This window comes from Gastrolobium bilobum, unplaced genomic scaffold, assembly GCF_033153095.1.
Source record: "Gastrolobium bilobum isolate Gb01-03AN ecotype WA unplaced genomic scaffold, APGP_CSIRO_Gbil_v1 utg1885, whole genome shotgun sequence".
In the NCBI taxonomy this organism is placed as follows: Eukaryota; Viridiplantae; Streptophyta; class Magnoliopsida; order Fabales; family Fabaceae; genus Gastrolobium; species Gastrolobium bilobum.
Genome location: NW_026899589.1, coordinates 731,382 through 759,098, shown reverse-complemented (window position 1 = coordinate 759,098; position 27,717 = coordinate 731,382). Strand labels below are relative to the sequence as shown.

Sequence of the window (27,717 nt, the reverse complement as noted above, 5' to 3'; positions counted from 1 at the left end):
GTGTCCATTCCGGGCGGAAGGAGGGGACCACTCTGACGTGGATAGCTGGGAACAAACACACTAGGCCGAAGCAAAAACACTCATTAGTGCCTGGAAAGAGAACCAAACCAGCAAAATAAAAAGGAAAGACTCAGAGAAGAGTTTTTCGTCAACTGAATCTCTTCCTTTCCCCTTTCCCCTTCTCCCAATCGTTCAGTGTTCGTTTCTCTCTCGTTTTGGTTTTCCTTCCATTTCTCGCGATCCACCTTCTCTCTCTCTCTCTCTCTCTCTCTCTCTGATTTCTCTCTCTTTCTTTCGGCTTCTTCTTCTTTGCGTAGTGTTGCTGATCGTGCTTTGCTTCGGCTCGCGTTCATGGCGATCGAGAATGACATTGAGAGCTGCGGGAGCAGAGCGATGCAATCGTCGCATGCTCATCCTCGACATCACAGGCAGAAACTGGAGGTCTACAATGAGGTGCTTCGTCGAATTCAGGAAACCGATTGCGAAGAGGCTCATGTTCCTGGCTTCGACGATGAGCTATGGCTTCACTTCAACCGTCTTCCTGCTAGGTCTTTCACGATGCTTCTGAATTAACTTTGCCTCTTATCTTTTCCTTTAATAATTGATTCTGTCTTTGTTCTTGAAAAAAAAAACTCTGGAAAAAGTGGTGAAAACGATTGACAGGAAATTCGTGACTAGCATTTTTGTATATTCCCGCTCGTGTATTTTTAATTAATGCACAATTCGAGTTTTTCTTGTGTTATTTTGAACTCTACGATGAGAATTGAAAAAAATAGCTGAGTGATTTTTTTTTTTTACTTTACCTTTGTAAGTGGATTTGTCAGAGTGGTTTTTGTACGAGTCTCCTGGTTGGTCACTTTGATTGCTGCTACATAGGTACGCATTGGATGTGAATGTGGAGAGGGCAGAAGATGTTCTTGCACATAAGAGATTGCTCAAGTTGGCAGAGGACCCTGCTAATCGACCTGCCTTTCAAGTTCGCTTAGTACAGGTAGAAGCTCGTAAATAAAGCACTAATTATTTGTTTAAATTACTATTACTTCTCATGCTCATTTTGCTATAAGGTTATTGAAGTTCTGTTGTAGTTGTTGTTTTCTTGAAATTTGATTAAAGCGAAATGTTTTCCCAGCTTACTGCATTATCTTTCTTATTATCAAGGTGCCTCATCTACACGGTTCTTGAAATTATGTAGTTAGTTTTTTTACTAGTTTAGGTTAGCCTAAGTGTTTTTCCAGCAAATCAAGAATTCAGTATTCTAAAGGTTGTTGAGCATGCATGAAACTGTTTTTTTTTTTCTTTCCTTGACTGCACCACTGATAACTGCTAGCTGTTATTGGCATAAAATTTGGACTCTGGAATCAGTATCTTTATAATTGCCTAAAATAAGAAAAGAGAAATGCTACATACAAATCGAATCATATTAGTATCATCCTCAATGCAGGTATATCCTTTTGGTAGTGCAAATTATGTTGACTCCATGCATTCAGATCCTTCTGAGAAAGAAGATGCACAAAGTTCTCTTAACTATTCGTTTAAGCAGGGGTATGGCTCACATGATGTATCAGTTTAATTTTCCATACTTGCCATTGCTCAACAAGAACATCAAGTTCTTTTTACTATCCAAGCTCTTGTTCATATCATTATTATATTTTCATTTGTATAATTTGTTAATTTTTTAATCTCATTTCTGTTTCTCTCTTGGGCAAAAAAGAATTCACCCACCGCCTACATTTGGTTCATCCTCTAATCTTGAAGCTCTTGCACTTCAAACAACTAAAAATAGCATTGAAGATGGGGGCAGTGCTATGGGTGTGCCACCATATTTTCACGGGTATGCATTTCAATAAATTCATTATTTTGTACTGTTATTCTTCTCGGAAAGATATTGTGAATGGGCTTTCTTTCTTTCTTCGGCTCAGTTAGTATTGTTACAAAGTGTCTCATATTGATCAAGTAAAAGCTTGTATTTTATAATGAGGTTGATATATAGACTTGGATAAAATCTCATGCACTTTGAAGATATAATTTTCCAAGTGCAAGTCTCTTGGTTTTTATTATTTGTGCAAGTGTCTTGGTTTTTATTATTTGTGCAAGTTTTAGAGAGAGATGTAGGTAGGTAGGTAGGGAATATTTAGTTTTAGGGAAAAATGTTTATCCTTTTAAATGACACAACTTATATACTTTCACTCTCACAAAGAAATGGGACCCACACCTTTATTTTTTTTGTCAACTCTTTCTCCTCCTTTATCTATCTCTTTCTCTCTCTTAAAATGACACAACTTTACATCCTTTAAAATGACACACACTTTCCCCTTAGTTTTATTATTAGGCGTTTTCATCTTTACATAAAGATGTTGCTGAAATATGCTGTATAGATTTTTTTTTTTTGTAGAATCAGTCAATGAGAAGACTGTATTTAAGAGTTTTATTGCTAACCCTCTAGATCGTAAAGACCCTCTATATTTTATAGCTCTTGTTTCCATTAGCTTCATAGCAGTTAATAAAGGCATTACCGTTTAAAAGTTTAACCAGTGCTAATCTTTTCACTAATTAAATTTTAGGCCTATGCACGAGATTACCTTTTCAACAGTTGACAAGCCTAAACTCCTTAGTCAGGTAATTACTTCTGATTTTATTTTTTAAAAGTATTTTTAATACTTTTGTAATATGGTGCTTTTAAATTACTGGGTGATATTTTTGTGTATAATCCTCATTTTATTTTCTCTTTTACTGTATTCTTCAGCATCCAACATGATAATAGCCAATAGCTCTTGCTTTTCTGGGCAGTTGATTTGGTTAGAGGACTTCTTGAAATACTATGGAAGATATAACTGTGGATTTTCATTGCCTTTTGTATCGACTATGGACATATTTCTTGCCAATTGTTATGGATGCTGTCAAACATAGGAATCCTAAAACTATATGTTGAAAATTTTCTTTGTAAAGTGCTGTAAGTGGTAATACTCCCCGAGTATTCATTTTTCACACAGATTAGATTGACCACTTATGAAGGTGTAAATGTACAATTAAGTACCGTAATGTCTTCATCTGTTAATATTTATCTATAACCATAAATTTAAACTCATATGGATGCACTTCTGTAAATATATAATTTATTGTATAATAGGAAATGCAAAAGAGGAGTATTTTACTTCAACTATTTTTTATGGGTGATGATTCCTATAACCTTTTTCGGTTGCTCTTTTATATTTGAAAAGGGGAAATTCCAATTGTGTTCAAAACTGTAATTATTTGGATCTTATAGCTTTCACGGAGACTTCTATAAGTTTTAATCAATGAGTGGACTGCTTCCTTGCTTATTTTGCTAACTTTGGGGTTAACTCAATTGATTATTCATTGCACAAGGATCAAAATATTTGGAGTTTTTGAGTGAGTTAAATTTCATGCAACTATTGGTGTAAAAAAGTCTTACACTTGTTAGAATTATTCAAAATAGTTGATAAGAAGTCCCGTATCATTATATTAGTCTTATGCAATTGCTATAGTTGCTTTATATAACAGAACCTCTGTTGTGCTATTTGAGACACACAGATCTAGTGACCAGCGGATATGGAGCGTCTCCTCAAGTTTGGTGCATCGCCAGTTGCCATTGTCATTCGGCTAGTCACTCGACCACACATGACTACTTTTTGCGTCGCGAGTCGTCTTCTCTGTCTACAAGAAATTTTTTTGATAACCTATTTGGCAGCTAACCTTCTGAAGTGGACCACCTCCTTCCAATCTATCCAAACGTCCAAGTCCGACTACCAACAACGTCCTCATACCTAGTCGCCTCCTCATTTTTGTCCATTCCCCATGTTTCTCTGGCCATGGGCCCACTTTGTGTCGGCTTTTTCTGCATTTTTGATTTTTTCCAGCAATTCATTGGCATTTCAGGCCAGACCCATCCAGATTTGGTCTTTCTTAGTTGTAGGTTCTCCTTTTTTTGGCTTTTTCAGATTCTTTCTCTTTGTTCGTAGGTGGGAAACCGTGATTCCAGCATGCCCACACTCTTCTCTCGTCAGATCTGGCCCTTCGTGTTGATGTTTTTTTTTTCCAATGCCAACATTGTATTGAGGGGGAGAAATAAGAAATTTTGAAGTTGCTCTCTAGCCCTGTCATATCATCCCAAATGTTGTTGGGCTTGTCGGTCCTCGTCTCATATGTAGCCTGGCCCTGTGGATAGTTTGTCCTAATTACAGACTGGCCCCGTCGAACCTTGTTCTAGACACACTTTGATTGGGTCTCCTTAGTTCTCATGGTGAGAGCTTCCAAAAATGCTGTTTTTTTTATGAACTTGGAGGATGTAACAAACCAATTTAATCCAAAAGCTTAAGCTATCCTGTGAAGGCCATATTAATGATTTTATATTTCTCCAACACGCCCCCTCACAAAGAGTACATTGGGCTTAAAGGGTGTACAGTCCCACCTACCTCTGTTAAGAAAATCCATAATATTTAATTATTTATTAATAGGATGTAGGCGGTGAGGATCGAATTCGTGACCACTTAGTCACAAAGGCTTTGATACTATGTAAAGGATAAATTCAACCCAAAAGTTTAAGCTCTTAAATAAAGACCACATTAGCGATTTTATATTTCTCTAACAAAGAAAGTTCTAGTTCTTCTTGTGTATATTTGCTTGCTAGGACATTTCCGCTAATGGTCGTGTTAGCGAAGTCTCTTCTTCCTTGGTTACACAATATTTCAACTAGCTTTTTAGGCTGATCGTCACATTAATGATTTTATATTTCTCCAATACGCTCCCTCACAAAGAGTCCATTGGGCTTAAAGGGTGTATAGTCCCATCTACCTCTGTTAAGAAAATTCATAATATTTAATTATTTATTAATAGGATGTAGGCGGTGAAGATCGAATTTGTGACCACTTGGTCACAAAGGCTTTGATACCATGTAAAGGATCAATTCAACCCAAAAGTTTAAGCTCTTAAATAAAGACCACATTATCGATTTTATATTTCTCTAACAAAGAAAGTTTTAGTTCTTCTTGTTTATATTTGCTTGCTAGGACATTTCCGCTAATGGTCATTTTAGCGAAGTCTCTTCTTCCTTGGTTACACAATATTTCAACTAGCTTTTTAGGCTGATCGTCATTCCGACGATCTTGCTGAGTTGCCTTTCCAGCATTTTTCATCTATCTAAAGTCTCCAGCATAGTTGGCCCTGCAACCATATTTTCTGGAGCTCAAATATATTTTTTGGTTAACTTTTCATTTGTAACAAAGTAAAAGTTTTAGTAAGCTTTATAGCTTGAGGGAGAGTTCGAAGTATTGAAAATAGGTTGATAAGAAGTCCCACGTCATTATATTAGTCTTATGTAATTGTTATAGTCACTCTATATAATAAAACCTTCGTTGTGTTATTGAGACACACTGAATTCAAACATTTACCTTTTGTTTCCAATGTTATTCAACAATACTCCCATCTGATGATGTATTGTAACATTATTTAATGAATTTTACAATGTTAAGACTTACCTGAGGTGTCCAATTTATTAATTGATGTGGCAATATGTCATTGGGCTGGTAAAACTTTTCTTTTACACAGACAATGGATTAAAATTAATTATGTTGAATTATATGATTGAACAGTTGCATTTTACATTATATGCTGCCTCTCACCGTTTCCTGTGCATGTCAGTTAACTTCAGTACTTGGTGAGATCGGACTGAACATTCAAGAAGCTCATGCATTTTCCACCACAGATGGGTTTTCTCTGGATGTCTTTGTCGTTGTGGGATGGCCTAATGAGGTAAGCTAAGCTATGACCTCATAAAAACACTAGCTAGTGTTTTGGGAAACAGAAAGACTTAATGTATGCCTTGAACATTTTGCTATGAGTACAGGTTGCAATTTTGAATTTGTAAAATGATATTTCAGATATTACTTTAAATTTTTCTTATTTCTTAATGGCATGCTTACCTTTCCATTTCATTAATAATATATGATTGCTTATGTCTTATCCATGGCATTTCTAACAATCATGTTGTATGGATACAAATACATAAATACAACTCTTCTTGACAAATTTAGGATAAAGCGGGGTACTTTATCAAATAGTATGCCTAATTAATTTTTTATTGCTTTCCAAAAGTGATATTAACATAACAGAATCATTGCAAACCATATCATCACCCAATAAAGCGTGAAAATTCCATTTTCAACAAAGTTGAAGCATACAGAATAATTCCACAATTATAACCAAATAGATTTAGGGTTTCTTTATAAGAAAGAGAAAACAAGAGAGAGAGAGGATTGATCATGATGCAAGGGATGCTGCTAGCTGATGTCCCTTCCAATACCAGCCAAAGTGCAACTGCCGCTGCTTGACGTAGGGACCAAAGCACAAATATCTAATCTCATATAAGGCAGCTGTTAGGTAGAACAGGGGAGGATGGGATGGTTTCATTTTCTGCTACCATAATAAATAAATAAAAAGTGGGTGTGGATCTCTTTGATTTTTTGGCTCAGTGCAACTGCTCACTTTAGCCAAAATTTGGCTCTACCATTGATTTTTTGGATCTCTTTTGGAGCATTTTGTGCATTTTGGCATTTTTTTTAATGTGTATTTGGTATATTCCAAAGCCACATCTGAAATGCTTTAGACAAAATTAATGTATGTGTAAAGAATCAATTTAACTCAAAAGCTTAAGTTGTTAAGTGATGGCCTCTTTAATGGTTTTATATATCTCTCACACGCCCCCTTACAAGAGAGCTCATTGGGCTTGAAAGATGGATGATGCATCAGGCCCAGCCTACCTGTACGTGCTAAGAAATTCCATAAAGAAAATGGGGAGTAGCGAGGATCGAACCCGTGACACTGAGGCTCTGATATCATGTAAAAAACCAATTCAACCCAAAAGCTTAAGCTGTTGGGTGAGGTTACATTAATGGTTTTATATATCTCTAACACGCCCATCACACGAGAGCCCATTGGGTTTGAAGGGTGTACAATACATCAAACCTAGCACATGGTATCAGAGCTTTAGTGACCATAAGATCACAAGTTCGATCTTCACGGCCCCCACTTATGGAATTAAATAAACACAATGTAAAATCGAAATTTGGGCCGTGTAATATCCACGCTCCAAACCCAAAGGGCTCTTGCATAAGGGTGTGTGTTACAGAATGTTGGACCATTGAAGTTGTTATATGAACGTAAAAAAGAGAGGAAGAAACAGAATAAGGCCCAAAGTAATAGGCCCATGGAGTTTGTTATCAGAGGTGACACGTGGAAGGTTCTCAATGGAGAGGAATTAGTGGGAGTGAGGAAGGGAGTTAGACAGTAAGCATATGGGTAAGGTAGGGCAGCTTGATGAGGAGTAGGGTTCTCTTCCTCATCAAGGGAGGTCACTGCATTATCTTCTGGTTTTAGTGTAGTTGGGGTAATTGTTTAGCGTCTTTTCATTAAAGTGTCTCATCGAGTTTGTCTGGAGTTTATGTCAATGTAAGTGTTACTGTTTCATTTACCTTGTGAGTAGCATTGGTGTTTGTAAGTAAGGGCTTGTCCCAACATTTCAATATATTTGCATAGTTTTTTGATTTACTGGTACCATCAATTGGTATCAAAGCACCAGATCCTGAGGGTGCTCTGAATGTTTAGGTCACGGATGGAGGCAAGAGTTGGTGACATTGAACAGAGGCTGGTAACGACGGAGAGACAAAATGAAGGTGTTCTGGGGAGATTGGAAACGTCAATGAATCGAGCGAATACTATGCTCAACGAGATTCTGGAAAGTATGAACCATCAGGGTGAGGGAATGCCTCAAAGGAATGGGGGAAAAAATACAGAGGAAGACGAAAACAATAATGTGGGGGTCAATAATGGGTTTGGGAGAGAAGATGAGCGAAGACGAAGGGTGGAGGTCCTTTACTTTTCTGGTGAAGACCCTTACGATTGGCTTTATCGAGCGGAACGATACTTTTGTATCAACCGGATTCCTGCCAGCGAACAAGTAGAAACAACGTCATTGTGTTTGGAGGGAATGGGTGTTGTTTTAATGCAAAGAGAGTGCCCAATTGCGTTTATCCGTCAAGCTTTTTCAGAAAGGGATAAGGCTTTATCTGTCTATGAGAAGGAACTCAAAGCTATTGTGTTTTCGGTGCAAAAATGGCGTCATTAACTGTTAGGTCGCCATTTTATTGTCAGGACAGACCAGAGGATCTTAAAATACTTGATAGAACAGAGGTTAATGGTGGAAGGGCAGCAGAAGTGGGTAGCTAAGCTCATGGGGTTTGATTTGGAAATTCAGTACAAACTGGGAATGGAAAACAAGGCAGCTGATGTGCTGTCTAGAGTCATGGACTGTAAAATGTTGTCAGTTACCAGTAGCCCAGATCTGCAGACATTTTCAGAGGAAGCTCTCAATGATCCTGGAATTAGGAAGGTGATGACAGAAGTTCTAAATGATGCCTCTTCATATCCGGGTTATCATGTGGCTAAAGGGTGCTTATGGTATAAAGATAGGATGGTTATACCTCGGACATCTTCCTTACTGTTCACAATTTTAGAAGAATTTCACTCTTCCCCTTGGGGAGGTCATTCAGGGGAAATTAGAACATATAAGAGGATTTCAGCTCTGTTTTACTGGAAGGGAATGCGCAGGGATGTAGAGAATTTTGTGCAGGCTTATAGTGTGTGTCAACAGAACAAGTATCAAAATTTATTACCTGTTGGTTTGCTGACTCCTTTACCAATTCCAAATCAGGTGTGGGAAGAACTATCTATGGACTTCATTGCTGGACTACCAAAGTCCAAAGGGGTAGACACCATTTTAGTTGTGGTGGACCGTTTAACCAAATACGTGCATTTTATTACTCTCACTCACCCGTTTAGTGCAGAAGAAGTAGCGGTGCTGTTTATTAAGGAAATAGTTAGGCTGCATGGGTTTCCTAAGTCGATAGTAAAGAATAGGGACAGGTTGTTTCTCAGTAAATTTTGGGGAGAATTGTTCAAGGCAGCAGGCACAAAGTTGAACAACATATCATCCACAAATGGATGGGCAAACGGAGGTGGTAAACCGCACCTTGGAGACGTACTTAAGATGTTTTGCTAGCAGCCACCCAAGAAGTTGGGCTAAATGGATTCCATGGGCTGAATTCTGGTTTAACAGTTCACATAACAGATCTTCACAAATGACCTCCTTCAAGGCACTTTATGGTAGGGATCCACCTTCCATTATTCATTTTGACCAGCAGTCAGTTTCAGTGGCTGCAGTAGATCAGTGGATGCAAGCCTGAGATGCTGTTTTAACTAACTTGAAGCAGAATTTATGCAAAGGCCAAGAGAGGATGAAGGTGCAGGCAAATAGGGGACGAAGGGAAGTATCATATGGGGTTGGAGAAATGGTATATCTGAAGATACAACCCTATAAACTAAGGTCATTGGCCAAACAAATTAATCAGAAGCTTAGTCCAAGGTTCTATGGCCCCTTTGAAGTTGAAGAGAAAATAGGCCCAATGGCTTATAAATTAAAACTTCCGGAATATTCCCGTGTTCATTTAGTCTTTCATGTTTCACAATTAAAGAAGGCTATTAGTCCTGGTGTACCGGTGCTACTTCTTCCCACGTGTTTAACTGAATCTCTTGAGTTACATGTCCAACCAGCTGCAATTAGAGACGCCAGAAGATTATTGAATGGAAAATCGAGGTGTTGGTTGAATGGGCAAATTTGCCGGATTGTGAGTGGTCTTGGGATTTTATGGAGGAGTTGTAGGAGCTGTTCCCAGCTTTTCACCTTGAGGACAAGGTGAATGTTAAAGGGGGAAGTATTGTTGGACCATTGAAGTTGGTATATGAACGTAAAAAAGAGATGAATAAACAGAATAAGGCCTAAAGTGATAGGCCCATGGAGTTTGTTATCAAAGGTGACACGTGGAAGGCTCTCAATGGAGAGGAATTAGTGGGTGGTAATGTGGGAGTGGAGTCTGTTATAATGGAAGGGGCTGGGAGTGAGGAAGTGAGTTAGACAGTAAGCATATGGATAAGATAGGAAAGCTTGATGAGGAGTGGGGTTCTCTTCCTCATTAAAGGAGGTCACTGGATTATCTTCTGGTTTTAGTGTAGCTGGGGTAAATGTTTAGCGTCTTTTTATTAAAGTGTCTCATCGAGTCTCTCTGGAGTTTATGTCAATGTGAGTGTTATTGTTTCATTTACTTTGTGAGTAGCATTGGTGTTTGTAAGTAAGGGCTTGTCCCAACATTTCAATATATTTGCAGAGTTTTCTGATTTCCTGGTACCATCAGAGAATAATAGAAATCATTAAAAAAGGCCTTCACCCAATACCTTAAGGTTTTGGGTTAAAATGGTTCTTTACATGGTATCAGAGCCTCATGTCCCGGATTCGATTCTTACCGCCCCCATTTTCTTTGTGGAATTTTCTTAGCACAGGTAGGTGAGCCTGTGCATTGTCTACCCTTTAAGCCCAATGGGCTCTCGTGTGAGGGGACGTGTTGGAGAATAATATAAACCACTAAAAAGCCCTCACCCACTAGCTTAAGCTGTTAAGTGAAAGCCTTTTTAATGGTTTTATATATCTCTAACAGTATGAAAATATAATTATATCACCAATATGCACTTTGAGTATCCCTTAGTAATTGGATACATACGAAGTACAGGTACACACCCAAAAAGCTGTATTTGTATGACCGAGGCACCAACCATGCATGCTGTTTCCTATTATAACTTGTTTTTAAGCATTTTCCTTTGTCCCTCTGAAAGACCTGAAGACATATTTAGTTACCTATTTTTATATAATTATGGTTAAAATGGCAGATTATTCTATCGTTTGTGTTTGTGAAATCTCTGGTCTGTTAACGTCTTCATATGCATTAGCAAGTAAAAAAAATAAAAATAAAATCTTGTTAACATTGTCTCTTGACAAAACTTGAGACTTCCTGTTTCAAGTTTTAATTAAATGGCCTTGCCAAACTAGCTTAGGAGTTTTTTATATAAGCTTTGTTAATGCTCAGGCAGTTGGTTGGTTTCTGCAAGATAACAGAATTGTTATAGCAATAGAATATAAGAGGAAGGTTTGAAGACTCTTTTGTCAATAGCGATATGACATAACATTTTGTAGAATTCTCTTTTTAGTGTGGCAATCCCGAGTCCTCCAAGCTTTTCTATTTTCTACGCCTTTTGTTTACTCGTGTAACGGTTTCTATCAAGCGTATTGGGTTGTCATGTAAATTCATCTGGATTTTGAATCTTTTGCTTTTCAATCCATTCATTTGTTTGCTTGGAGTTCTTGCATGTTTATATTATTTCTTTCCTTCTCCTCTTATATTTGATTTTGATGTACGTGGTTGTTTCTTATTATTCTCACTTGTATTTTCTATATCCAAATAGCATCTTGCGTCTGATGTCTTTTCCTTTTGCTATTAGGAAACTGAGGAGCTTAAAAGTGTGTTGGAAAGGGAAATTTTGAAGGTTGAGGTATATTCTCCCAATTAATTATTTCTAAATATGAAGTTTTAGATTTTTTGTAATATTTTAATTTTCTTGCTAGTTACTATGGACTTTGATACAATGACACCTATTCAAAATTAAGAAGGGAAGATTATATTACTGCAGTTTGACTATATTTGAGCAATGGCAGCATCTGTTAATATTAAATTTTCTATGCTTTCATTCTGACAACTAAATTACATTTCTGTGTTACAAGCCTATTGAATATTGATATAAAATATCTTATCCACACTTCAGGAGCAATATCTGTCAAATCAGGGCATACTTTATGCTACCAATGAACAATACCAGGCAAGGATGGAACCCTCTCCTCATTGCATACAAATACCTTCTGATGGAGCTGATGTCTGGGAAATTGATACCGACCAACTGAAATATGAACACAAAGTTGGCTCTGGGTCATTCGGTGACTTGTGAGTTATTTGCGTTTGAAATATATTTAGAACTCTACATGGCTTTTTAGCTAATGTCTCTCTCTACCTCTTCCTTTGAACTTCCTTAGGTACAGAGGTACATATTGCAGTCAGGATGTGGCCATCAAAGTTCTTAAGCCTGAGCGCATAAGTACAGATATGCTGAAAGAGTTTGCACAGGAAGTTTATATCATGAGGTTTGTTTGCATAATTGAATATAATTTTGGTGGATCTTCTATTTCCCATTACTGAGATTTTTGTTTCTCCTATGCTTTTCTGCGTTTACTTCTTTTTAGTTCCTTATAATCTGGGAATGGAAAAAGGAATGCTTTTAGCAATGAAGATTGTGCTGTAAATTCCCTTTCCTGTTTTTAATTGGTCATTCTGTATTGTATTAAATGATAATCTGGCTTTCACATCCTGTAATTAACTATGATGGAGGAATGAAAAAGATGGACTTGATGCTGCTAGACAAATTATCTTGATTTTTATTGCTAGTAGACGCTTGTTGTCTATTGGAGTGTTTTACCCCTTTCTTCCTAGTCCTAGACCTAAAAAATGAAACTGCTTGGACTTAATACATTTGGTTAGACCTTTTTTGTCTTGTTTCTTGTTTTTGGTCTATCAGATTGTAAACCATCAGCAACTGGCAGCCTGGTACAAAATTTTGTGCTCCTATTGCAAACCAACTTTGCACGCTCTTTTACACTATTGCACATACATGCAAAGATGTGCTACCTATGCTGCTGCTTGATTATTCAAAGTGATGCTTACTTTGGCTGTAATATTGAATTTTTAAGTTCTGAAAATAAAATAAAAATTCAGATATATAATTTCAAATTTTATGGCAGACTGGTTCCCTGAAATTGGCATTACAGACAGTTAAATTATCTGGCTCAATGATTCATGAATGTTGGCTAATTACAATCACGGAAGGAGAATGAACTTTTCTTTGTTATAGGAAAACTATCCAGACTTGTTTGCTACGACCATTCAGGAAAAGGAATATATTATCTTAACTGAAAAGAATATATATATATATTTTTTTCCAGGTATCCACTGCATCAGATGCTTCTGAATTTCTGAAAATATCTAATAATGTTTCCATCCTGACAAATTCACTAGTATTTTTATCCTAGTTTGTTTGTATTAGTGATATGGTATCGTTGTAGGTCTGAGTTACCATTCTTCCTTTACCAATTATGACTTATCTTGGATTGCAGGAAGATACGACACAAGAATGTTGTTCAGTTCATCGGTGCTTGTACTCGGCCACCAAATCTTTGTATTGTTACCGGTAAATAGGAGAGGACTCTGAGAATTTATGTTGTCATATTTTTAAGTTTTATACTATTAGTTTAGAGGGTGAGCCTTGGTGCAATAAGGTTGCTGCATTGTGACTCGGTGGTCATGGGTTTTAGTTGTGGAAACAACCTCTCTGCTTATGGAGGAGGCTACGTCCTTACATTTGACCCTCCCCACACCACACAATGGTGGAAGCCTTGTGCACCAGCCTCCTTTTTTTAATTCATATTGCTAGTTTAAGTTTATACTAGTTTTAGAATCAGTATAATATCTCCAATTAATGTCGTATCAAGTAATTTGGTTTCTAAGATGATTTGGGTGCCTTATTCAGTCACCTGATAATTCAATTTTGATGCTTATGTGCTCATGTTTATGTCTTTACCAGAGTTTATGTCTAGAGGAAGCGTATATGACTTTCTGCACAAACAAAAGGGTGTATTTAAGCTTCCGTCTTTACTAAAAGTAGCGATTGATGTTTCCAAGGGAATGAATTATTTGCACCAAAATAATATAATTCACAGGGACCTCAAGACTGCCAATCTTCTTATGGATGAAAATGAAGTAAGAGGATTCCATGAATGCACACATTGATATTGCCTTTTGCATTTTAAATATATTGGTCTATGTTTTGCTGCTCTCTGTCTGTGTGTAATATTTGGTTTATAATATGGGAAAAGTGTTTATCCTTTTAAATGACACAACTTATATCCTTTCACTCTCCCAAAGAGGTGGGATCCACACCTTTATTTTTTTTGTCAAATCTCTCTTCTCCTTTATCTATCTCTTTCTCTCTCTTAAAATGACATAACTTTACATCCTTTAAAATGACACACACTTTTCCTTTATAATATATTGCATTTTACGTTGAACTGTGGATCATAGTGATCTTTTTTTTTTTTTCCAGTTGCAATCCTATCTTCAATATCCAATTTTTTTGTGTTTTCATGTTAAAGTATCAGTTATTTATTACTTCTCTGTGCTATCAGGTGTATTGTTGACTTCACATTTTCAATTTAAAATTGAATGTAGAATTTCTACAATCAAAGAAAAGGAGAAGGAGATGAACGAGAGAGAGAAAGAGAAGTCATTCAGACAATGCTAAAGAGAGAGAACTAAAAGTATCTAATGTATTTCATGAATAATGTGAACAGTACACGTTGCTCTTTTATAGAGATATATTAATGACACGTCACTGATTCTGTTTGAACAGAATCAGTTTCATACTAACTAATCTTTACTTGTGCTATTACAAAGATACCCTCAGCTGATAATACAAAAATACCCTTGTGTATTACTCTACGTTACTTTACTCTAATAGCCCCCTGCAAACTCAGGGTGGATGAGAAAGAGAGTAGAGATCAGTAACACTGAGTTTGTCTCTGAGAGCAGCAAACCGTGAGGCTGAGAGGCTCTTAGTCAAGGTATCAGCAATTTGATCAACAGCAGGAATGTGACATACACGAACATCCTTAGCAAGAACCCGTTCCCGAACAAAAAAGATATCCAATTCCATGTGCTTTGTGCGAGCATGGAGCACAGGATTGTGGGACAAAGATACTGTGCTGAGATTATCACACAATATGAGGGGGGTAGTAAACTGAATGTGAAGTTCACTAAGAAGTGACTTTAACCAGAGAACCTCAGCTGTGGCAAGAGCTAGACTGCGATATTCAACCTCAGTGCTTGAACGAGCAAGTAGTGATTGCTTCTTAGACCACCAGGAAATCAGATTCGAACCAAAATACACACAAGCACTAGAAGTTGATCTACGGTCGTCAGGGTCTCCAGCCCAATCAGCATCACAGAAAGCAGTAATAGAGAAGGGATGACTAGGATGACAAGGCTGCAATAACATACCATGATGAATAGTGCCTTTAAGATACCGTAATATTCGTTTAACAGCAGTCCAATGATCCTCAAGGGGCTGAGCCATAAACTGACAAGCCTTGTTGACAGCAAAACCAATCTCTGGCCTGGTGAGTGTGGCATACTGCAAGGCTCCAACAATTGAACGATAAAAGGAAGGATCAGGATGATAGTTAGAACCATATCTGGATAACTTGCAACCAGAGGGAAGAGGAGTAGAGATGCCCTTTGCCTCAGCCATGTTGGCTTTAGTAAGTAGGTTGCGAACATATTTGGACTGGGAGAGAAAAATAGCACCAGAAGAGGTCTTTTTAACCTCAATACCAAGAAAGAAATCAAGATCACCAAGATCTTTCAAAGCAAAGGCAACATTCAGGTTCTGTATCACCGATTGAAGAAGAGAAGCATCATTTCCAATGATGATAATATCATCCACATAGACTAAGAGAAAGATGCAGTGATTGGACTTGCGGTAGAGAAAAAGAGATGGATCATATTTGCTTGCTGTAAAGCCAAGCTGAAGCAAAGAGACCTTAAGCTTGTCAAACCATGCCCTTGGTGCCTGTTTTAAACCATAGAGAGCCTTATGAAGCCTACAAACAAGAGATTTGTCAGAAGATTCAAAACCAGGAGGTTGATTCATATAGACCTCTTCTTCTAAAATGCCATTGAGAAAGGCATTGTTGACATCTAATTGCCTTAGTTGCCAACCAAAAGAGATGGCAATGGTAAGTATAGTCCGAATGGTAATAGGTTTGACAACTGGGGAAGGTTTCAGTGTAGTCAAAACCAGCTTGTTGGTGAAACCCTTTAGCCACTAACCGTGCCTTATATCTGCTAATAGTCCCATCTGGATTCTCCTTAATTCGGAAGACCCACTTACAACCAATAGCCATTCTGTTTTTGGGAAGTGGAACCAAGGTCCAGGTATTGTTGGCTTGAAGGGCTTGGAATTCAGATTGCATGGCAGCAAGCCAGTGTGGATTACAAATAGCTTGCTTGACTGATGTAGGTTCAAGGGTGGTGAGAAGAATGCGAGGTATAAGGGAAGACTTAGAGTGAGTAATGATGGAATGATCAGAAGAGGGAGAAAGAGTGCCAGAGGGGATATATTCTGAACCAGAATTGATGTTGGAAGATGAAGAAAAAGTAAGTAAAGGAGAGGATAAAGGAGTACCTGAATTACTTGAAGGTGTGTGCTCACCGTGGGAATGTGAAGTGCATGCTGCTGTGGAGGATGATGAAGGTGACTGGGAGAATTGACATGGGAGAGGAGAATTACACTGATGTACAATAGTGGCAGTGTTGGGATCAACAGGGTGTGAGCTAGAAGAAACAGGAGATGACAGCTGATGATCAAAGGAGGAAGAATCTGTATGTAAAGGTGAGGATGGGACCAAGGGAATTAAATTTGCAACAGGTTGTGAAATAGGACAGACAGTGTCAGGGGAAGGTACTGTTGTCCAGGAAGAATAAGGGAATTTTGTTTCATTGAAAAGTACATCTTTGGAGATGAATAAACGACCAGAAGAGTTCAAGCATTTATACCTTTTATGGTTGGGAGAGTAACCAAGAAATATGCACTCACTGCTTCTAAAATCTAATTTATGGTTGTTATAGGGTCTCAAGAATGGGAAACAGGCACAACCAAAGACCTTAAGGCTCGTATAGTCAGGAGTGGATTTGTAAAGCTTGGTGAAGGGTACTTCAAAATTTAATGCAGCAATTGGAAGACAATTAATGAGATGAACAGCTGAAATGAATGCATGATCCCAAAATTTGATGGGTAGAGATGCATGAGCAAGCAATGTGAGACCTGTTTCAACTATGTGACAATGTTTCCTCTCAACCACTCCATTTTGATGATGAGTGTGGGGAGATATGATCCTATGAACAATACCCTGTTGTTTTAAAGTTTGATGAAAAGATCGAAATTCTCCTCCCCAGTCAGTTTGGAGGGCTTTAATAGAGGACTAAAAATGATCGGAAACAAGAGCTTGAAATTGAGAAAACACAACTAATGCATCAGATTTTTGTTTGAGAGGAAAGATCCAGGTGTATCTGGAATGTGCATCCACAAAGGATATGTAGTATTTAAAGTCCAAAGTAGATGTCATAGGGGCTGGACCCCACAGATCACTAAATATTAAATCAAAAGGTTTGTCATAAACTGTGGTAGAAGATGGAGAGTGTAATCGATGTATTTTACCCAAACAACAAGCTGAGCAAAACTCAATATCATTTTTATTTGGGATGGGGATATTACAAGACCTCAGGATAGAATTAAGAGCCTCAGTATGAGGATGACCTAAACGACAATGCCTTAAGGAGTACATATATGAGGAAGCTACAGCTTTCTGTTGACTAGAGGTTACATTTATTGAGGACTTTGAAGTAGGACTATGACCTATATGTGTATTACAAAAAGACATTGAAGTAGGATGACAATTCTGTCTTGAGTTGGGAGTGAGACAGATCTCTTGGAAACAATATAAACCATCTGAACCCAAGTCACCTTCCAGCAGCACTTCATGGGATTCCTGTGATTTCACACAACAAGTAAAGGGGTGAAATTCAAAATAGACTCCATTATCCTTAGCAAATTTTCTTACACTAATGAGGTTTTTGGTGATAGAAGGGACAAGTAATAGATTTTTAAGGTGTAGCTGAGTGTGTGGTTGAAAAGGAGAAGGAAAGGAGGATAAACCAGTAGCATTAACCCTTAGACCTTGGCCATTCCCTATATAGACTTGATCAGCTCCTGACAACTGAGTACTTTGCAGAAGATTTTGAGGATGAGCTGTGACATGATGAGAGGCTCCTGAGTCTGGATACCACTCAATAGCTTGGACATTCTGAGGAGTTGGCAAGAGTCCTTGTCCCTGTGAGGCAGCATTACACTGTGGTTGAGACGTGCTGAAGTTGATTTGGTGTGAGTTGATTAGCTGTGAGCAGCACTTGAGGAGGATGTGCAGGAGGTCGAATGTACTGATGTGGCCTTCGAAAGGACTGTGGAGGAACAGGAAAATAGTGTGGAGCTTCAGATGCGGATGATTCAGGTGCAAAATTTTCATCAAACCTGTACCAGTAGCTTTGAACACTATGTCCAAATTTGTAACACAGCTGACATTGCACGTTGGTGCGTCCTCTACCCCTGCTATTTCTGTTATTACGAACAAAAGACCTTCCTCTTCCTCTACTGAATCCATATGATCTTTGGCTTTGAAAGTTTTGGTCATGATTCTGCTGAATTTGGTCATGATTCTGCTGAATAACACCAAACGGAGTTCTTCCAGATACAGAGTCATCCTTCTGATCAGTAGTAGTTGTTTGCACAACAATCACAGACATTGATTCAGCAAGGAGTGTTTCATTCTGCTTGGTTAGCATCTGTTCATAAGACATCAGCTCAACTCTCAAATCATTTATTGGGTAAGGATTCTCACGAGCTCTCACAGATGTGACAAAAGGATTAAACTCCGCAAGAAGACCAGCCAAGATGATTTCAGTTTGTTCTTCAAAGGATACAGGACTCTTGATAGATTTTAGTTCATCACACAATGATTTGAAGCGCCTGAGATATTCAGCAGCTGATCTTCCACCTTTCTTCATGGTTCGAAGCTCAGATCTAAGCTGATGAGCTTTAGATCTCATCATTCCTTGGAAGAATTTGTGGATCTGGTCCCATGCTTCGTATGCATGATTGACTCCTAGGATCTCATTCAGTATATCTTCAGAGATCGTTGACAGAATCCATGAAAGAAGCATCTGATCCTGACGGATCCATTCAGTGTATGCAGGGTTGACTACTTCATTAGCTCGATCTTGTTCAGATTCGTACTGTGGAGGAACTTTAGGGTTCACAAGAAATTTGTGGAGTTGATGAGAAGTAATAACAGGTTCAACAACCTGATTCCATAGAAGAAAGTTGCTTTCAGTTAGCTTGACTGAGATGGAGTGGTTGAACAGGGACGGAGATGACGAAGAACGAGCTTCTGTTGTTCCGTTTGTGGTGGAAGTCAGTGACGGAGATTGCGATGCGGAAGCCATAGTGAACACGTTCGTATCAGGCCCTCAGGATGAGAGCTCTGATACCATCAAAGAAAAGGAGAAGGAGATGAACGAGAGAGAGAAAGAGAAGTCATTCAGAGAATGCTAAAGAGAGAGAACTAAAAGTATCTAATGTATTTCATGAATAATGTGAACAGTACACGTTGCTCTTTTATAGAGCTATATTAATGACACGTCACTGATTCTGTTTGAACAGAATCAGTTTCATACTAACTAATCTTTACTTGTGCTATTACAAAGATACCCTCAGCTGATAATACAAAAATACCGTTATGTATTACTCTACATTACTTTACTCTAATATACAAATAAGTGTGTGATAATTTATTGTCAGAATTTTTATGGTGTTTCAAATTATAGTTAATTGTAATATTTCTAAGTTCATTATCCCGAAATACTATCATGCTCTTAATCTTTCATGCGCCCCCCAAAATAAAATAAATAGTTTACTTATTCGAGGTATTATATGTTGAAATCTGAAAGTCTTGTGCCCTTCTCTCCCTATTGTCTCATTCATACTAGTGTGCACATCTCTGATCCTATATTCATTGATGAACCAAAACTGTATGTCATCTTGAATCGCAAGAGTCACTCTAGTTTATAATTTGTATAAACAAGTTTAAGATGGGTAGTTGTGTAATGCTGGACTCTTGCTGTCAGAATACAGTAAAATATGAACTTAAGTGCACAGAAATGAGAGGAAAACAATTGCTTACTTTTTTCTAGAAGAATTAACGCATCAACATTATCATTTCATATCTACTCAAATAGCTTATCCTTCTCCCACAGTTGGTCAAGGTTGCTGATTTTGGGGTTGCCAGAGTGCAAACTCAGTCTGGAGTGATGACTGCTGAAACTGGAACATATCGTTGGATGGCTCCTGAGGTATGAATTTTCTTGGACATTGTTACTTTCCTGATTGACTTTTTGGGTGATGTCATAGTGCAATACAAATTCAGGATCAATATTTGTTTGTGGTGGGAAATATGGTGGGCAGTGAAAATAGAGAATGATTGATTTTTAGTTCTTTTTTGGCTACATAGGAGATCTAAGACCCTGTATGGGGAGGGGAAGGTAAGTTAAAGTGTAAGCAAAGCAACCTAGGTTGGATTCAATCCAAGTTCAATCAATCCTGAAAAGCTGGTACTTGGTACCACAGTGAAGCAGAAATTATAAACTAGTAAAGAATATTCTTGTTTCCCCTTACCCTCACAAATCGGGATTTCATGGGGAGTGGTTTTAAAGAATATACTCATTTTGATTTATGTTAAGATTTTGTCATATTGATATTGAATTTTTATTGTTTGAGCATTTAACTTACAATTTCTCTGCAGTTTTATCTCTCTCTTTTTTATAATTTCAAAGTTGAGATAAAATAAATAAATGAAATGGTGGCCCCTGGCCACTTTATTTTTATTCTTTCTTGGCTATTTCCTTATCAAGCATGTAATGCATTGATACTCAATTCTTCTTTTCATCTTCATCAAGCATGCCTTTAATTCTTGGACTTTGAAGTGGTTACATGATCACTATATTTGCTTTCCTTTTCTGATTTTATTTTAAATTAGCTTTTAGAAAATACTTTATATCTCTATCCATTGATTTGACTTTTACTTGTAGGTCATTGAACACAAACCATATGACCAGAAGGCAGATGTTTTCAGTTTTGGAATAGCTCTTTGGGAGCTTTTAACTGGAGAAGTGAGCACTTTCATGCCAGGCAGTGGTTTTGCTGCTCTATCTTTTATTCGTCTCTTGTCTCAAACGATGAACTAGCCTTTACTAGTTTTATCTCATTTTATATACTATTTTTTGTTACCAGCTGCCTTACTCTTACTTGACCCCATTACAAGCAGCAGTTGGCGTGGTGCAGAAGGTTTTTACTCTTCCCTCTTTGCAGATAATTTCATCGTAAGCATTTTTCTTGTTTATGCATGATAATTCTATGTCGCTTAAATTGCTATTAGGGCTTACGGCCTACTATTCCCAAAAATACACATCCAAGACTTTCTGAACTGCTCCAACGGTGCTGGCAACAAGATCCAGTGGAGAGACCGGATTTCTCTGAAATAATAGAAATTCTTCAGCAGATAGCAAAAGAGGTAAACTATCACTGAAATTTATTAAATAACAAAGTTGGACCCATTAAGCAATTTTCAGTTTCTTGTTTCTACCAGGTCGATGATGAAAAAACTGATCGACACAAAGATAAGTCACCCCACGGCTTTCTTTCAGCACTTAGGCGTGCCCATCACTGATATTATCATCCAACAGTATAGCCTTTTTGTCCTGTACAGTTGTCTGACCAAAGATCAATGGAGTTGGCTGTTTCTGCTGCTCTTGAAAGGTTCTGTTCTATTGTGCTATTACTTTAAATTCTCTTACAATCCCCACGCCTCTCTTCCTTTTGTCCATTCATCTATTCTTATTTGCCTGTGAATAGAATGGATGCAAGAGTAGTTAAAGTCGAAAATTCAAGGCATCATGTAATGTTAAATTTTTGCTCTTTGTTCTCCATGCTTTTCGAATGGGAGCTTTTTATCTCCTATGTCCGTTCACCCCTTTGATGTTGACCAGTAGAAAAATTAGATGCTGAGATATACAAGGCTTAACTGTAATAAAATTGTCATGTTATTTTGCAATTCAATCCCACAGATATTAAAACACAGTAAGTTGGCATCATGTTTTTATGACCAAATATGCATTTGTATTAAGGTTGTACTCGGTCAATTTGCATTAGATATGAAAAACTATTATCTTATAAGCAAGTAATAATAGCCCAAAGTCTACCAGCTGCTTGTAATCACAAATAATGATTATGCTCTTGGTTAAACACCAACGAGCACTTAAGTTTTGACAGGCTCAAAACCCTGTACATGGGTTAAATAGTCACCAATTGGTATTACGCCTACTGAGGAATGCACCAACTTTCAGCCTGACTGGTAATTGTAAGCGAATAGAGCTATGTTACACATTTTCACATAGATCAATCCTCCCCTATTACTTTTTATTATTCAAATATCAAACTTAAAATGATAGGATTTGTTTTTACCATTTCACCACTTAGGTGGTAGCTGCACAACGGTATCTAGATACTCAAAAGCCACTACTTAAGCGGTGAATATAGAGAGAGGCACAATGTTGATCTGCTAGTTAAAATAATTAGTCACCAATGGTCATTATTTTAAAAAAAATTATTATGTATGGGATGATAAATCAAATCGTTTTAACTGAATATCGTGTCATCTTATTGATCTCCAATTTTATTCATAATAAAATTATTGAATCTCAATTAATAGGATGATTAATCTTCTATTTGTTTCTATCTTTTTAAATATCAATATCATTCAAGAAAGTTTTTCAGAGTGAGATTGTTAGAATTGTTAGTTGATAATCTCAAGCTGTTTGGATTATTCCTAAAAGCAATCTGCCCTAATCTTAAAGTAAATAGTAGGAGCAAAATTCGTATTTATGAAATGTTATCTTCACATTTATTGATTTCAATATTCATTTTCATTATTCTCTGACCATGAAAATTTGGATGGGAGAAGATGTCGGATTTGGATAAGAAAAGATATCCCCGGTGCATCATTTATGAAATATATTAAAAATTAATACTTTATACTACCCACTTTTATAATTATTTTCACCCATATACTGTATTTTTTTCTTTTTTGGTAAAGGAGTAGGTTGTACCGAAAATGAGCTCCTGAATTGGATCTTAATTGTGACAACATATTCCTTGGCGAACACGTTAAACCAGTTGAGGTTTTTCAGGGTGTTTTTTGCAGTCCTAAGTTGGCTTCCACACTTTGATTTGGGCTACTCGTACTAGGTAGAATGATGTCTTTATTGGATGATCTGAGGCCCACAAAAATTGTTAAAACATTTTTTATATACCCCATTTAACTGTTTTTTTATTTTTTTGGCTGTCGTTTGCTGATAGATTTAAACGCGTCTGTATCAATGATTCTTCTCTCGCAGAATGAATTATCTTAAGAACACTTGTCTTGCTGCTTTCAATTTCTGTAATTAGAATATTGAAACCGTTGTAGCTGAATCTTTAAAAAAAAAAGTAAAGTACGTCCTCAGCAAATATCACAGGGTTTAATTGATTTTTTTAGAAAAAAAAAGTCAATTTATGGTTCCTTTGAAATTTAAAATAGACCCATGTTAGTCCTTTTGAGGGGAATAATGAAAATCTTCTCTGAATTTTAGATGAACCTGTTAGAGAATAATGTAAATCATTAAAAAAGCTCTCATCCAACACACATCAATAAAAATGGGCTCACCGCCTCCACTTTTTTTGTAGTGGAATAACCACATTTTTTATTAACTAGATTTCATAAAGATCACAAATTGACTTTTTCTTTTTTTTAAGAGATTAAAATGGGTCCGTAATATTTGTTGAACGTCCAAAAACTATTTTACTCTTAAAAAAACTAGCCGAGTACTGTTAACCCTGATAAGTTTCAAGCATTGCCCAACACTTCATGACATAAACGAAATTTTGCGAACTTGCAGATTGTGCTCAGTGTTGAAGAGTCAAGGCAACCACCAGTGGTGACATGTGGAACTCTCTCTTCAAAGAATCACAGTTTTTTTCTTTTTAGAAAAAAAAAAACTTGATATCAACTTGGAGTTGTATTAAGTTTTGGCTTAGCGATTTTCATTAATTTATCATGGTTTGAACAATTGAACTAAGGAGACGATGGCATCATCAACAACACATCAAGCCAAGAAAGAGAGTTTATTTGCGAATAACCTTCTTTAATTGTTGATATCGACAAATATATATAACCATTTCTGCATTTACATGTACTTTTCCATTTAGGGAACCAGTATCTGATTACGACTACCTCGGTGAAGTGTTTCCGCAGTTCCATCCATGGGACTCCACCCAAATTTATTCTATATACAGCTGCAGGTCCAACCGGAACACTTCACTGTTCTGTTGGAAGTCCATTTTGGGTCCAAGCAGCATAACCACCAGCTATGTCTGTGACTCCAGTGAACCCCTACATAATGAAGAAATTTTAGTCACTAAACAATCTTTGAGCTCAAGTTTTGCAAGATCGTAAGGTATTAAATATCCTTGGGAAATTTGTATGACGAGAAAACCAAGAATAATTATTCCGGAAAACCTGGTAAAAATTAGTACTGCTATAATTTTTATCAAACTATGTTGATGGTAAGTCGAAATGAATTTGTGCATTCAACTCAAATGCCAATACGGCAATACCAAATTTTTCTCTAGAACTATATCCAGATTTCAGAGTGCAATATCAAACAAGAGGTAGAAGTGTGTTTTAAAAGCATCACGAAATAAATTATCAGTCCAGCAAGCACTTTGTTTAGGAAAAAGCTCTTCTGAAATTCTCCTCTTTACGTGAAAGTGTATCTTTCTTAAATGTTAATGAGTTAAGATCTGGATACGCTTTAAATTCTTGATCACTCAATTTAGAAGAACCTTATTCCGTTGTTTAAGTAGTATTATTAAAAGAGGAACAGAAAAACCGAATGTTCGATCAAGTTTGTATTCAGCTACCCTGAAAGATGCCTTGCTGGGCAAGAACAAAACTTGATTCAGACATTCAAACAAACTAGGATGCTTATTTTCAACTCCAATCAACAACGGCAATTGCCTAAATTCTAAGTTAAGGCGCTGAAGAAGGCATGCTTACCGCAGCTAACAAGTCACTAGCAGCCATCATAGACCTTTTACCAAGCTGACACCCCTGCGAAACCAGAATATGAAAATCTGAATTAAGCAGCAGTACATAAAAATAACACACAAAATCAAATGACTAGCAAACTGGAGTTTAAAAATTATGCACTCACAACAATGATTTCATCATCTTTCCTAAAATGTGAGGAGACCTCTTCAAGAAAGTTGCTGTTCTTTGTCATCCCTGAATACATGAATGGAGAATTTATATTAAGATCATAGAATATATGAATAATTTTTTTTAAAAAAATATAAATACCTAGGAGCACGAGACTCTGGTGGGGTACCACAATATATTGTAAGTTTATAACCCTCTCTTGTAATCACCACCTCCAATGTTTTAATTAGAGCTTTTAATAAAAATGCTTGGATTTCAAGGATGGACTAACTACTATATGAGAATTGAAATAGAACCTGATCCAACTCTGAACATGTAAGGTATGTTAATAGCGCTAGGAGCGTGTCCAGCATTGAACTCTTCTAGAGTCCTGCACACAAAACAGAGGAGGAGGTGGGGTTTTGGCTTCTTCCACAACATGATTCCAAAAAAACGCTCTATGCATTACGTACGTTACTGGTGACAATAAAGCGCTTACCTCACATCCAAATACCGATGCCCAGCCAGAAGAAGCTCGTGTGCTACACGCACTGGCACCGAAGTTGGAACTTGAATAGCCTCCAAATTTCCATTCAGAGCAGCTTCCATGCTTCAATAACCCATCAAATGATCATTCATACCATTACAATTTATACATAGTAATTACTAAACATGATTCTGTTGTTTCTCTGTAATTTTAATAATTAAAAGAAAAGGAAAAAAAAAAAAAAAAACTCCTGTTTTTCGAAGCTGGTGAATGATGATGAACACTTTGTTTACGCTTACCGGAAGTTTGGAAACTTATGTTGAACAGCAATGCTTCTTCTCCGTCCCTTGTGAGAGTTCAGGGATTTTAGAAATGAAGAACTGCATGATAATAACACGTTGAAGTTGAAGAAACAGAGATGGCAAATAAAGGATAGAAATGAAGATAACATAGAGAGATAAGAGTATATTAGTATTTTTGAAGAATGGTTTCGTTAGAGTGACCTGATATTCGGAGAGCAGAGGGGAGCACACGACGGAGGGGCACCGAAGCAAGCGGCGGAGACATCAACGGACGGTGCTATCATTGCTTTCATCGTCGCTGTGATAATATCGGTATGGGAGATACCAAATGCAAAAATGAGTGGTTGCTCTATTATGAATTATTAAGGTTGTCGTTTGCAAAGCCTAAGATTTCAAAAGGTGCATGCATCGTCATCCACACCTGTCTTTAATAGGCTCAATAATCGAAATTTAAATAAAATAAAAAATGGATAAAGTTCGCTAATTATTAAACAAGGGTCGGGAACATTTTATGTGTAAGCTATATTTTTATCGTTAATTTCACTAAATGAATCAACGATTAAGATTGAAGGTAAGACTTTTAACTCTTGTACCATTATACGGATGTAAGAATATCCTACTACATTAAACAAGTTGATCACGGTATTAATCTGACTAAACTCAAACACACTATACCGGTATTCCCCCATCGCGTCCTATTTATTTCCTCATATGTTAATTACTTCATCTCTGACCGTATTTTTTTCACCATAATTAAATATCAATTGGTATCATAAGTATTTTTAATTATTATGATTTTAAATAATATAATTATTATTATTTATTATGATTTTAAATAATATAATTATTATTATTTTATAAAATTTTAATTTGATTAGTAATTAACACTGTATATAGTTCTCATTTGTATTATATTATCTTTGAAATTTTTATAAATTAAAATATTTAAATTTATCGTTAAGAATAAAAATCTGATAATCAATTTCTTATTTTTATTCTTTTTTTAAAAAATTCAAATATTTGATTTTATTTATGTTACGTAAATAATATCGTATAATTTATGATTATTACGTTTAAAATGAAGTATTTAATGTCAACGGTATTTTTGAACACTTTCTTTAAAACTCGTGTGGTAATTAACATGATGATGTTATAAGAAAATATCCTAATTATTTATAAATAAATCAACTGTGATGATCTTCTCATTCTCTATTTTAATATTTTTTCTCATTCTCATCATTATTATTGTCATATTAAATAATACATGAGAAAATCCATTACCATTATAGTTAATATGCTCTTTCTTAAAAAAAAAAAAAAAACTAGAATAATAAAGAAGTATAAAAAAGAGAAAAATGTGTATTATCTTAAAGGATACAAAGTTGTGTCATTTTAAGTGAGAGAAAGAGATAAATCATGAAAAAAAAATTAATTTTTTTTTAAAGATATGAATGTTACCTCTTTATGAGGAGGAAAGGATATAAGATGTGTCATTTTAAATGACACATTTTTTCCCATAAAAAATATAACCAACAATTTCTCGAATATTAAAAGGCGAAGTAGACAAAGGCATCATAATCAAATAGCAATTAATTTATTTTCTTAGCCTTGCGCATTTTGTAGGATAAGCATAAGAATCAATCTCCCGGGGGAAAAATTATATAAAAGTTAATTTTTTAAAATAATGTACGCAATATGGTACCCCGGGTATAAAATGGTAATTCTTTACCCATCGAAGGTTTCCGAAAAAAAAATTATTTTTAAATCATGTGTGGTATTAATCGGTTATATATTATTATAAAAATTCATAAAAGGCTTCATCTTGATATAAGATAAACCTCCCTTTCCGGAGAAATCTTTTTAACCAAAAAATGCTAGTTGGGTAAAATAAAAATATCTGGTACTATATGTTATGTTTTAATGATTTAGTAATTATTTCAGAAGCATCTCTAATAAATAAGAGG

The 27,717-nt window shown here is 36.4% G+C and overlaps 2 protein-coding genes across 4 annotated transcripts; one reads left to right on the top strand and one right to left on the bottom strand.

Annotated features, from left to right (window-relative positions):
* Nucleotides 1-93: 93 nt before the first annotated feature.
* Nucleotides 94-23,736, top strand: LOC133291726 (serine/threonine-protein kinase STY17-like). 3 transcript variants are annotated; one of them, XM_061490033.1, is made up of 17 exons: nucleotides 94-197; nucleotides 318-548; nucleotides 877-991; nucleotides 1,442-1,542; nucleotides 1,712-1,831; nucleotides 2,562-2,616; nucleotides 5,659-5,769; nucleotides 11,401-11,451; nucleotides 11,722-11,897; nucleotides 11,987-12,094; nucleotides 13,121-13,194; nucleotides 13,588-13,763; nucleotides 19,929-20,024; nucleotides 20,760-20,840; nucleotides 20,962-21,015; nucleotides 21,107-21,241; nucleotides 21,317-21,781. In XM_061490033.1, the coding sequence occupies exons 2-17, from the start codon at nucleotides 352-354 to the stop codon at nucleotides 21,395-21,397; spliced, it is 1,731 nt and encodes a 576-aa protein (XP_061346017.1). In that variant the 5' UTR covers nucleotides 94-197; nucleotides 318-351; the 3' UTR covers nucleotides 21,398-21,781. The 3 variants fall into 3 exon arrangements, 2 of the variants coding, with proteins under 2 accessions (XP_061346017.1, XP_061346018.1); XR_009748832.1 differs by adding an exon at nucleotides 23,664-23,736 and having other exon boundaries at nucleotides 100-548; nucleotides 21,317-21,486; XM_061490034.1 differs by lacking the exon at nucleotides 94-197 and having other exon boundaries at nucleotides 424-548; nucleotides 813-991.
* Nucleotides 23,737-23,845: 109 nt separating this feature from the next.
* On the bottom strand, nucleotides 23,846-26,154 carry LOC133291766 (thiosulfate sulfurtransferase 16, chloroplastic-like). The gene is made up of 7 exons (XM_061490089.1): nucleotides 25,955-26,154; nucleotides 25,751-25,831; nucleotides 25,464-25,574; nucleotides 25,282-25,355; nucleotides 24,981-25,051; nucleotides 24,824-24,877; nucleotides 23,846-24,157 (listed from the first exon to the last, which is right to left on the bottom strand). The coding sequence occupies exons 1-7, from the start codon at nucleotides 26,044-26,046 to the stop codon at nucleotides 24,083-24,085; spliced, it is 558 nt and encodes a 185-aa protein (XP_061346073.1). The 5' UTR covers nucleotides 26,047-26,154; the 3' UTR covers nucleotides 23,846-24,082.
* Nucleotides 26,155-27,717: the final 1,563 nt, after the last annotated feature.

Bases quoted from the DNA above. Each gene is read 5' to 3' on its own strand.
- LOC133291726 (XM_061490033.1), top strand. From the start codon at position 352: ATGGCGATCGAGAATGACATTGAGAGCTGCGGGAGCAGAGCGATGCAA. The intron at 992-1,441 runs GTAGAAGCTCGT...TCCTCAATGCAG, and splicing joins TTCAAGTTCGCTTAGTACAG to GTATATCCTTTTGGTAGTGC. The intron at 13,764-19,928 runs GTAAGAGGATTC...CTTCTCCCACAG, and splicing joins TTCTTATGGATGAAAATGAA to TTGGTCAAGGTTGCTGATTT.
- LOC133291766 (XM_061490089.1), bottom strand. From the start codon at position 26,046: ATGAAAGCAATGATAGCACCGTCCGTTGATGTCTCCGCCGCTTGCTTC. The intron at 25,832-25,954 runs GTCACTCTAACG...ATTATCATGCAG, and splicing joins CTCTGCTCTCCGAATATCAG to TTCTTCATTTCTAAAATCCC. The intron at 25,052-25,281 runs GTTCTATTTCAA...TCATGTATTCAG, and splicing joins CATGTTCAGAGTTGGATCAG to GGATGACAAAGAACAGCAAC.